A 12,857-nucleotide genomic window follows, 5' to 3' on the forward strand; every position below is an offset into this window, starting at 1 on the left:
GCTCTGTAAGACGCTGCATCAAAAATACAAAGAGTCAAAAACTCACCAAAAGCTCATTGTGGGAGCGTAGCTGTATACATATCATACCTTATGTGTCATCTTGTTAATGGATGAACGGATTGTATTCAAAAACACCCAGTAGTAGCCAAAACCAAATGTCAGCCTGCAGAACAGGCAGTGCAGTCTGCTCATTCCTACCATTTGGCTCATTGGACACTGATTCGTTTTCAACACCTCCCGTATCAACCTAGACTGCCAACAGACTGAAAAGCAGCACAGCAGTCAGTGAAGGGGGAGGCTGCTACAAGTCCATGTAATCAGCTTCAGGCAGTATGGCTGACAAGCGCTTATGTCATGACGGCCCTTTTTTTTTGTTTTAATACCTTTGGGCACAGTTTACACCCTTCACAGCATGGAACTGCTTGCTCCGTATTAATTTAACCACTAAAGAGTAAAGAATTATTCAGAAGTGAGTTTTCTCGCATTCCAAAACCAGTCAGATTTTCATCAGTGTTTGGTCAGTGTATCAGGTTTTACAATCATTGTCATGAGTTTTCCTCACACACACAAAAAAAAACTGATGGATGTTTTACCAATTTTTCCTAACAAGCCGTTTCTCCTATACTCACCTCTCTCAGGCCCTCACCTGACCTCCACCTCAGCTCCTGAAACCTCCACTCTAGAGGGTTTATGCTTCTTCTGGCACTGAGGCCCATGCTGAGACAATGACATGCGTCGCCTCTCACATGCCTCAGCCCATGGAAGAAACAAAGATCATCCAGAAAGGAGGACCAGAGAGCTGCAGAAGAAGCAGCTTAAGAAGTCAGCTGAGGGCCTAGGAGAGGATAGTATAAAGTGTGTTATTATTTTTAATCCCTCTTCCCTCACTTCTGCATATTATGCTTTGGGTTCTGGAGAGACCTCAGAGCATAAAATGCATACAGTGCACTTCCGACTTTGTAATGAAGATATTGAGATTAAATCGAATAAAGGTCATGTGGCGCCCCTAGGGGTATTTGCCACAAAAATAGTTATTGACACCAAATACAAATATTAAAATAGCAAGACTGCACTACCATCTCCGGCCAGAAGGGGGAGCTCCAGAGACCCCCCTTGATCTATTCTGGTCTGAGAAAAGGACTGGCAGTTGGGCTGAGGAGCTGAAAGTGAGAGGTCGTATAACTGAACTCCTAACAGCCCTATGACGGATTATAGGCCCGTGATACCCATAGTAGGAAAAGAGGAATAGAGAAAAAGGACATTGTGAGAACCGGGTAGCAATAACCTCTACCCAGAATAGGCGCAGAGACGGATACCGGATCCGTGGCTATATTCATTATATATAATACAGCAACCGGAAGGAAGTGAGGTGATATCAGCTTCACCAGGGTAAGACGCAGCAACAGACACAGTTCAGCGGTACTCCCAGAGGGGGTAAGCCGACAAAAAAAGGAATCGGGTTGTCTGTCGAACCAGAGCATAGAAGGGACAGATTGGGTCGGCAGCCAGTTCACAAACAGCAGCAGGGCCATACAGAAACTGCGCATAATAAGAGGTGGAAATCCTGACAGGGTCAAAGTAATTCAGAGTTCTTAAACAGACTCCGGTGACAGTATTGGTTGCAAATCCCTTTTTGTTGAAGTAAACTGGTTAAACGTTTCAGCGCCTCAGTCTTTCATTTGGACAATAGCCATCGATCCAGGATCGGGGTCATCACAGCTGAGAGGACCTGCTGCTGATCAAGTAAGTGTCTGTTCCTTCATGATATCCCTTACACTGTGCATTGCCTGAGGCCACAGCACCGGGTCAAGCCACTAGTGACATCCCCCTCAAGAGACGGACCTCTTTGATCTGGTGCTGGGTACCTCGGTCTCCCAGGCATTACAGTCACTTTATACAATTAAAGTAAATCTGTCACCAGGTTTTTGCTACCTCATCTGATGTAGGGGCAGAGACTTCGATTACAGGTATGTGTCACTTACTGGGCTACTTGCTGTCATTTTGTAAAATCTGTGCTTTATCTGCTGCAGATCTAGCAGTTCTCTGAATGCTGAGCTCCACATAACCCCGTCCACACCTGATTGGCTGCTTTCTGTGTACATTATTCATAGTGTAATGGACATTCAGAGGATGTGACGGAGAAGCAGCAGCTCTCACTTCCTTCTGATCTTTTCATTTGTCCTGAGGTGAAGAGAATAAAGCCAGCGCTGATTGGCAGCAGAAACATTGCCACGAGAGCCATGGAAGAGCAAGTGCCAACACCGCTGGAATGGCGCTGGAGGTATGAGTGATTTTACCTGGGGTAAACATAGGGGTTGTCCGAGTAGTAGACATCCCCTTTAAAGGAAACCTGTCACTCTTTTTTAGCTTTTTGAGTTATTAATCTGGGCATACAGGTTGTATACAGCTGACATTAGCCATACCTGTATGCCTCCTGGATGATGCCTTCTTCAGTAAAAATCACCTTTTACAGCTCCGATCTTGCAGGCTATGGGGAGTGTGCTGCCCAGAAGATAAAACTGCTTCCGGTCTTCATTATACAAGATTTCTCCTCCCTTTCTCTTCAGTGTTTGTTTGATGTTATGTGAGCGGCCGGAAATCTCACGCATGTGCATTTTGCCTGCAGTCTCTCCACTGTGGGGAATTCACTGTGTCCCGGAGATCACTGGGACCAGAAGTTAGTGACTCTCTGGCATAGCGCACATCAATATTGAAGACATTGGCCACAGAAGGGCAGAACGGTGCAGAGCAGAGAACACAGACAGAATGCGCCTGCGTGAGATTTCTGGCTGCGACCATGATGTCAAAGGGACACTTAATAGAAGGGGAGGAGAAATCCTGTATAACGAAGACCAGAGGCAGTCTTATCTTCGTGGCAACGTACGCCCAATAACCTGGAAGATCAAAGCTAGATGATTATTACTGAAGAAGGCATCACCAAGGAGGCATACAGGTATGGCTAATATCAGCTGTATACAACCTGTATGCCCAGATTAATAACTCAAAAAGTTCAAAAAGGTGACATTCCCTTCAAGCAATTGTGGAAGAGTAGGTGCTAGCTATACATTAAAATTGGATGATCAATATTCACCCACAACTCACATAACCTTAAACTATCAGATTGACTTGCATTTTTGCTGGCATAGGGATATAGGTGACTGCCTGACACCTCTAGAGGAGTTTATCTAAGGAAACTAAAGACTTGGCTTACAGAAACCGAAAATGGCAGCAAAATAAACTATAGCTACCCACACAAAACAAGCCCTCGACGTTTTTTCTCTCCACCTGCTCTATTCTGACAGTCTGTGAAAATGGGACCACATACTGATGTCACCCGAGGGCGGTCTGATAATTTCACGGACTCATTGACTTGCATTGCTGATTTTGATCTGACACTAGGATCAAAATTGGACATGTCTCCACAATTTTCCTCAGACCTGTTGGCCTGCAAAGAATCATGCACGTGAATGGCCCCATGATCTCTCATAGGTACAAGAGCTATCCGTGAAAGCCACAGAGAGAACTTATACGAGAAAATCGGGGGCATGAATGAGCCCTAATACTGAGCGATTCCACCAAATACGATGATGACAGCCATGAAAGACGATGCCGATATTCATCATGGTATGAACAATGCCACAACTTACTAACAAATGATGTTTCTCCCAGGTAGCCTCTACGTCTTAGGATCACTTCTAAATGCTTGGCATCTTCATTCACTACATAGTGCTCCTTCTCTAAAGAGATCCATGCCCAGTTGAGACGAAAATGCTGATTCTTCAGTTTATTTCCTCCTGCAAAATATAAAGTTCCAGTTTAGCATCATCATTTTCTTAACGAACAATTGAATTTTGTCCAACAAATCTATGAACACAACAGACAGTTTATGATTGGCACCAGTCGTAACATTGTACACATGCTGCCTGAGGGAAATAACTGTACAGGTGTTACAGAGGGTTAAAAAAGACCTAGGTCCATCAAGTTCAACCTTTCTCCACCACTTATACATTTCATCACTAAATTATACATAACCCACAATGTTATTTGTACTGAGGAAATCATCCAGCCCTTTTTTTAAAGGGAACCTATCACCCCGTTTTTTAAAGATTAGATAAAAATAGTGTGAAATAGGGGCAGAGCTGGGCTTTACATTAGTGCCTTTTCGGTGCCTTTACACCCCCGTTAGGCTGCCGAAATACCTTTGTGAAGTGGCCGTTTTGTCCTGTCACTCAAGTTGGTCAGGTCGGATGGGCGTGGTCACAGCGCTGTTTCTCCCCCAGATCAGGCTCATCATTACGTTGGTGGCGTAGTGGTGTGCGCATGTCCAAAGAGAAGATCCACTGCCCAGGAGATTCAAAACAGCGCGGTCTTCGCTATTCGCCGTTTACCGGTGGGCGCGGCCATCTTTCCTGTGGCTGCGCGTGCGCAGATGGAGCGCTCTGCTGCCCGGGGCTTCAGGAAAATGGCCGCCGCGATCTCCATCTGCGCACGCGCGGAATCCCGCGACCATTTTCCTGAAGCCCCGGGCAGCAGAGCGCTCCATCTGCGCACGCGTGGCCACAGGAAAGATGGCCGCGCCCACCGGTAAACGGCGAATAGCGAAGACCGCGCTGTTTTGAATCTCCTGGGCAGTGGATCTTCTCTTTGGACATGCGCACACCACTATGCCACCAACGTAATGATGAGCCTGATCTGGGGGAGAAACAGCGCTGTGACCACGCCCATCCGACCTGACCAACTTGAGTGACAGCAGAAAACGGCCACTTCACAAAGGTATTTCGGCAGCCTAACGGGGGTGTAAAGGCACCAAAAAGGCAGTAATGTAAAGCCCAGCTCTGCCCCTATTTCACACTATTTTTATCTAATCTTTAAAAAACGGGGTGATAGGTTCCCTTTAAAAGCTGTTCTAGTGTCTGCCATTACTACCTCTTATGGTCAGACATTTCCCAGTCTGACTGCTCTAACTGTACAGAACAGTGTAAGTGTAAACCAAGGATTTTCTATTCAGCTAGCTACTCGGAATGTCATGTTGCTGGAAAACCTTTAGCTGCCCTTTCAAAATGACCAAGGAACACAGAATCACATAATGTTAGAGTTGGAAGGGACCTCCAGGGTCATCATGTCCAACTCACTGCTCAATGTAGGATTCACTAAATCATCGCAGACAGATGTCTGTCCAGTTTCTGTTAGAAGACTTCCATTGAAGGAGAACTCGCCACCTCTCGTGGCAGCCTGTTCCACTCATTGATCCCCTCACTGTCAAAAAGTTCTTTCTAAGATCTAATCTGTATCTTTTCCCTTTCAGTTTCATACCACGAAATTGCAGTGCGCTAGTGATGAGCGAGCGTGCTGGGATAAGATGTTATCCGACCATGCTCGTGTGATAACCGAGTAACATCGGCATGCTTGAATAATATGTTTGAGTCCCCGCACCTGCATGTCTCGTAGATGTTTCACAGCTGCAACACATGCCTGGATTGTCTGTATGTTAGGCAATCGGACAGCCACAAGACATGCAGCCGCAGAGACTGGAACATATTTTTCGAGCATGCTGAACTCACAAGGTTAGCACCCAAGCATGCTCAGATAACACCTTATCTCAGCATTCTCGCTCATCACTGCTGTGCACATGTTCAGTCTTTTGTTACTTCTTTTACTCACTTCAGGGTTTGGAAAGAAGTAGTAACATGTTTTCGTTTAACCAACAGAAAAAAGACCCTGGAAAAACAATGGCAAAATTGCCAGTGATGCAGTTTCAGGAAAAAGACATCCGACTTTCCTGAAACGGCTTCACCTTGGAAAACCTATAGGATGCCGTGTGCGCATAGTGCATGAGCTGTTAATTGTCACCGTTTTCAAAATCCACAATGGCTGCCAGGTAGTGCAAACATTCTTATTTACATACAGAAGCTAAAACCTGCCTGATCATGTACAACTGACATAGGTCTCAGATACACTTAGGATATATTTGTTTTTTTGCTACAGTTTCATGAAAATCAATGTAAAAAAGATCTTAGCCTGCTGTATAGAATGATTTAATTCAGCAAGCAGTTTGTAGAAATTGTGAAAATGACAGTAGTGGAAAACCTCTTTAAAGAGAGAATACACTTTCTCGTAACTTTACATAAAGACTAATACTATTTATGGCCTTTATATTACTTTTATTTTCAATTTTTAGCAGTTTTTCCCTCTGCACTAGAAGCATTTTCTTTTTGCCTTTTACTCTCTCCTGCTTCTCCAGCTCTCTCACTATATAGACTTTTTTAGGTAGAAGGTGTAATTTGACCTTTCACTGAAGACAGATTTGTAGACATTGTAGTAGATCGACTCACTCGGCTGCTCAAAGAGGTAGTCACAGGAACACTTTCCGTTTAAGTTTTCAACTGGTTTATTAAAAACATACTGCATAAACCGGTCCAAAATTAGGTAAACAAAACTACCGTACTTAATTTTCCCTTCAGGCATAACGGGAAAAAAAAGATACAGTACAGTCTGTGTGGCTACGGGTTTGCCCACTCAGGGAAAAAAACAAGGCTCGACTCTGTTCAACAGGAGCACAGCCCTGGAGATCTTATCTCCAGACACACCAAACACTGAATGAGTCCAAAGGCTCCACATTCATCTTCCAAACCACACCCTGGGGTGGAGATTTGTGAACAGCCTGTCACCCACTCTTCAGCTGTTCACCAAAACCGAGCCCCAATATGACCTATTAAACCCTCTCTGCACATAACATGCTGGAGCATATTTTTGGGTTCATATAACTGAGGCTAACATCCTCAGTGACACATATTTTCCCCTCCAGTATTTAACAGTGACCTTCTCACAACATATTTAGAAGAGATAATGGGGAAAGAAACATTTTTCTTTTATAAGATACATTATAAAGTTTGTTATCTTCACTTTTAATATTTTTTCATAAATCAATTTTACAAGTGTAATTAATATGTAAGCTTGAAGCAGCACTCCCTCAAAAATTGTCGGCCTGTCAAAATATTTCCATGCTACATCTCTTTAGGAAGTTATTAGAATTTTGATTGTAGAGAAGAGCTTTCTTTAGTTTGACAGGCCTAGTTCTCTGCCTGCTGACCATCACATAACTTTGTCCTCTGTGATCTCTGTAACGTGAAAGCTTCTTTGATAAATGAATGATGAAAAATAATCTTATCTTAGGCCCTAGTTAATGCTACACATATCTTTTTGGTCTCATTGATCCCAATCGAGATTTTTAGTAGAAGGTGAGATGTGCATCATTGCCCCCTTTATCTTCACCGGAAAGAGGATTTGTAAAGGCGCTTCTAATTGAAAGAGGATGGGGGATTAACAGATCACGAATTGTATCAGCTGGTCTCTCACAAAGAACCAACAGAATCTAAAATGGGGCCTACACACATCCAAAAAACAGATGACACCTAAAGTTCACGCAGCTGTTTTTTACATGACCTCCCTAAAAAGACATCACATGATATCAGAGGTATCGTCCACTTTCCCTTTTCTAGAAAAAATGTCCGCAATAGCAGCTACAGGGCTCATGTAGCATAGCAATGTCACGCGGGCCCTAGGAGACCTGGTGCTGACATCACTGGAATGACGCCAGTGTGACAGGTGAGTATGTGTTATTTCTATTTTACAAGGGGGGAGTAATTATTAGAAAAAGCCTATTTACAAATCATTGTTCTCTGCAGCACATTTTCATGTGTAAACAAGACATGTACTACTAAGAAAATTAAGATGCTATGAGCACAGAGCAATGCTGTCGGCCTGTCTAAACTTCATAGTAGAAAAAACCTCATATCTTGCAAATAGCCGACAGATGGTCATATTAACTACCACTGCTCCACTGATTCTCGAACAGTTTTTCTTCTTTTCCTGTGCACATCCATTCTAAAGTTTGTACCCTGGTAATAAAGATGAAAATTTTCCCTTCAACTAACTGGGCGTGAACTCCACAGATTTCTTTATGGGTATTTGATTTTTCTCCTCTATGACACTGGCCAATCAAAATACGGCCACATCACAGAGGGGAAGTATTAAACATCCACAGTGAATTTCATGTAAAAAAAGGTGATGTCGTGCAGCTCGATTCAAATGAAATACATTATGATTAAGAACGCATGCAGAGTTTGAAATGCGTTGATGATCTGTATCCATTCACCTCTCTTCTGTGAATTTTAAATATTTGAAATACAGTGCTAATTTTAACAATTTTGGATCGAGATGGACAACTCCACCTTTTTTTTCACTCGATCACTCCCTTGCTACAGCTTCTGCTCCAAGCTCTCCAAAATCCCAATTTGATAACATACGGGAGCTGGTGATTTCCATTTTTACCTTTGTGTCACGCTACCACACTGAGAACATGGCAGTCATCATGTTCCTTCCTGGTATTGGAGCAACAGCTCTGTAGAGCTGGCACACTAGACACAACTGTCTTAGGCCTCAGTCATATGTCTGTTTTTCATGTAGGAGTTCTATCCATGGTTTTCATTAATACAACTCGCTATTGTCTACAGAGTTGTTCACATGTCCGTTTTTGATTGGAATAATTGATATGAAATCACCCATACAAGTCTATGGGTCCGTGAAAATCACTGACAACACGTGTCATGATCCAGTCCGAGGTTTGTTTCTGATTATTCTCTCCTCAGGATGGTCATGTGGGGGTTAATCTTCCTTGCCTCATTTTGGGATATGTCTGGCTATTTCAGTCCGCTGTTATCTGCAAGCAGTATCAGTTATAGTTCCTGACTCTGGCTTGAGCAACTGACCCCTTTATACCCTGATTTATCCTCTGCCCATTTACCTAGGTCCCGTTCCTGTGTTCCCATGAGACTTCGCTCCTTATTGTACTCGCTCTCCGTATTGTGAACCCTTGGTATTTGACTCGGCTTGTTCTCTAACCTGTTTGACTGTCATGCGTTTATGGCTTTCCAGCTCCTGTTCGGCTCTGACTTCTTTGGCTTGTTTCTGACCATGTGTATTACTGTGACCTCTGGAACTTCATTCCCTCTCTGTTGCTTACACGGCTTTGTCTGACTACTCTTTCGCCACCTAGTGGCTCCTGCCTGCTGCTGTGTGATTTCACTGAGAATATATCTGTTTTACTTCACCCGCACCCCCTGGTGGAGGTTGTGTGCTATTGCACTGCAGGAGGCATTACAACATGGATGGCTTCAGTGTGCAGTTTGTGTGTGGTGCGTGACTAACACTGCAATGATGAATCTTTGCAGTTTATTTTTTTATAATGGAAAATTACTGATGAAACACTGAAGGTAAAGACTAACACCTGATTGAACACTGAAGACATTGATCAAAAACACTGATCACATTGGGACTGTTTTTACATAAGTGAAAAATCCCTGACGTCTGAATGAGGCCTACAGGTAATGCACTGCTGCTTCAATGGCGGGAAGGCCGTGTTTTGTTTGGCCAGAGTCGTAGAGGAAACTAAGCAATCAACCACTCAGAAGTTCTGTGGAATACACACAGTTAGTTGAAGGGAAAATGTGCAGATTTATTTCTGAGGGCATAAATTTGGAACAAAATGGCATGCAGGATCAATGGAGCAAAGGCAACCAGAAGAGGTACTCAGTTTAAAGGGGCTGTCTGGTGTTCTCAGTGCTCGATGTGAGTAGGTGGCGTGTGGGAGATCACAAGTATGTGATTTGCATACATGCAGTCATGTACCGACTAGACATGTGCGGCCTTGCTCAATACAAGTGAATAGAGTGAGGATGGATACATCTAGTCGGAATGTGGCGAGGAGTATGCAAATCATATACTTGGAGTCACATGACCACCCGCTCCCTGCAATGAAGATTCACAAGTATGCAGTCATTTATACCCCAAGATCGGACAGCCCCTTTAAATAAAACAAAATCCATTGAAAAGTTCACTTTAAGCCAAAATATGAGATAAGTGATCAGATCATGCTGAAATATAACAACATAACTAAGTGAAGAGAACATTTTAGATATTTCTTCAGTCAGATCAAAAATCACAAGTAACGGAAATTAATAAATGAGTCGTGCAACATAAAACCAAATACTTTCATCTCTCATACATCTGTACGTCTGCTGACCTCGGATGTATAGCAGAGAATATGAAGAACAGAATCACTAGCACAAATAGACCACAAGGCAGGTAGAGCAGACATGTTTGGGCGCTAAGACAATAAGCAGTGCAGTCATTTGTCACTGGGTCCACGCCCTGCGTGTGTGGGTTTTCTTTTTTTTTTTGACAAACACCTGGCCATAAATACGCTGCCTGCAGCTACAAGCACTTTGTTGGAAGACTGGATATGCATTCTTAAAATAAACCTCATGTCCTCCGGGCATATAGTCACACACGGGTGTAATTCCTCTGGTGGCGCCAGACTATTTCCTGCATACTGTCAGATTACTGATATAAAAACAAGGGCTGACTGCCTGGGTGACAATGTGCGAGAATAGGAACATACCTGACAGCGGAAAAAGTGTGGTGAGCAGGATTAAGGACTGGACTGACAGGGACATGGTGGGGAACGAGTGCAGGATGCTCTGCTCCAAGCAATTCAATTACTGTGACTGTACAAGTCTAACAAGTGAAGTTCATAGTTTTGGTGCCTTTTTTAGGTTTCAGTCCATATAGTCGGTTAATAATTAGAAACATTTAGGATTTTTTTCAGTCCATATAGTCCATTAATAATTAGGAGCATTTTGGATTATGTTAAATCCTCAAGAAACAATTGGGCTGATGCACGCATCTGATCACAGAACTTTATAAGGGAACTATACAACAAACTTTGTATAAATCTACAGTTTAGGCAGATATCAGAAACTTTATATTATATGTCTTATTAGAGAAATCTGCTTCTATCTCTATTTCTTCTCCTCCCACTTGGACTTGACATACGCTTTGAAAAAAAAAAAAACAGCTTAGCTATGTTTCCTCTAGACCAGACAGACTGCCAGCACAGTGAGGTGTCAGGATACATCTTGTATACTATATAGAGAGAGAAAGAGGAGAAGTGAGGAGCAGAGCGAGAGAACAGGCAAGAGGGAGACCCAAAGATCATGCTGATCTTTCTAAGAAGTCTTTTACCTCATTCCAGAGATGGATATACATCTACACTGCTCAGTACTGCTGTATAATTTCCTCCATGTTGCTTCTCTATATGGGCAAACTAAATAATGAAGAGCAGTAGTCCATCCCTATGTGCTGTGCTGTGTATGAGAGATGTCATAACAGCTAACTTCCTCCGACCTGCTCAGAATCAATTACAAACTAAGAATAGAGCCTTCAGAGGTAAAAACTGGTGAAAATGCAGGATACAAGTTATCAAATGGCTAGAAATTGTGTTATTCTTTATGTACACACATCGGACAGCTTATTCTGAAAAACTAATTGAAAATACAGTTACCTTTAAACCTAGACTAAAAGTTGAAGGAAATTTATGTTTGATGACATTACATTACTATGAACACAAGGTAATTGAGGCCTAATGTACTGTATACAGAAGCCTATGGAGACTGGTGCAATAATTTTACAATGCATACAAATTTACTTTCTTGTCTATCTCATAGGCTCAATGGGCAGGAACTGGATTTTAAGATCACAGATGCATGGGTGCCACACTTTTGGTCTGACTCTGGTTATTGGCTAATGGTATGGCATCTGTTCATAAATCCTCCTCAAAAACACTTTAAGAGTTATTGTAAACAACGTGTTTTTCAGGAGAGTTAAAGGCAGAATAAGCGATGCAAAACCATCACAAAAAGTTAATGTAACTGACATCAATGTAAAATGACATTGCTGGGCACATGTTCAGTCTTGTGTTACTTCTTTTAACCACCTCAGGGTTAGGAAACCGTTAAGTGGTTAAAAGTCGCATGTTCAGTCTTCAGGTGGCTTCCACTAGAAAGCCGTTCGCAAGTCATAGTTTAAATTTAGTGATGAGCGAGTGTACTCGTTGATCGGGTGGTCTTCGAGTATTTGTTAGTGTTCAGAGATTTAGTTTTCATTGCTGCAGCTGAATGATTTACGGCTGCTAGCCAAGCTGATTACATGTTGGGGTTGCCTGGTTGCTAGGGAATCCCCACATGTAATCAAGCTGGCTAGTAGCTGTAAATCATTCAGCTGCGGCGAACACTAACAAATACTCAGAGATCACCCGAGTGTGCTCAGGAAAACCCGTGCAAGGAGTATACTCGCTCATCACTATTTAAATTATGGAAATAAAGACGCAAAAACAAAGGCAAAATTGCCGGCAAAGCCTCTTCAGAAAAGGCCGCCTGCTTTTTGCCTAAAGTGGCTTTGCCTAGGAAATTTCGGCGACTCCACTTTTGGAATAAAAACACTTTGTTAACATACCCTAAAAAAGCTTAGAAAACTCTTCCTATTAATTTGTAGGAAGCCCCTTTGCTGTTTCTATGAGAAGCATTCTGAGTATGTTTACCTGAAGAGATTTTGAAAAAGAAATATCATGAAAAAAAATCTATGCCACCTTTTTTGTTGCAGATCCTGATCCAATCCACTCAGACACTGGGAAATAAAAAGGTGGCAATAAACTCTTCCAAAACTTTGGAAAACTGCTTCAGGAGAAAAAAAACTTCTCTAAGAATTCAACAAAAAAAGGAACGCCTCTTGAAGCGATTTTCACTTTAAAAAAACTTTGAACATAGTTTGGAAGTCCTAGCAAAAAAAGGGTCAATTTTGGCCATAACATATAATCTAGTTCTAGCTAGAAAATTAAAGCCGTGATCTGAAATAAAAGCAGCTCCAATGGCTCAATTTGGGTAGCAAAGATGAGATTATGTATTCATGATCTCATAAAAGTGGATTTCTTAGAAAATCTAAAAAATACATTTTAAGGCTAC

At 42.4% G+C, this 12,857-nt stretch overlaps 1 protein-coding gene across 1 annotated transcript in view; it reads right to left on the bottom strand.

Moving 5' to 3' along the window:
- Positions 1 to 12,857, bottom strand: part of FREM2 (FRAS1 related extracellular matrix 2) — a 285,657-nt gene that overhangs the window by 141,236 nt on the left and 131,564 nt on the right. The window contains exon 3 of the mRNA XM_077298181.1: positions 3,648 to 3,794. Within this exon, the coding sequence (XP_077154296.1) occupies positions 3,648 to 3,794 (147 nt within the window). The remainder of the gene's footprint in view (positions 1 to 3,647; positions 3,795 to 12,857) is intronic.

This window comes from Ranitomeya variabilis, chromosome 3 (assembly GCF_051348905.1).
Source record: "Ranitomeya variabilis isolate aRanVar5 chromosome 3, aRanVar5.hap1, whole genome shotgun sequence".
NCBI lineage: Eukaryota > Metazoa > Chordata > Amphibia > Anura > Dendrobatidae > Ranitomeya > Ranitomeya variabilis.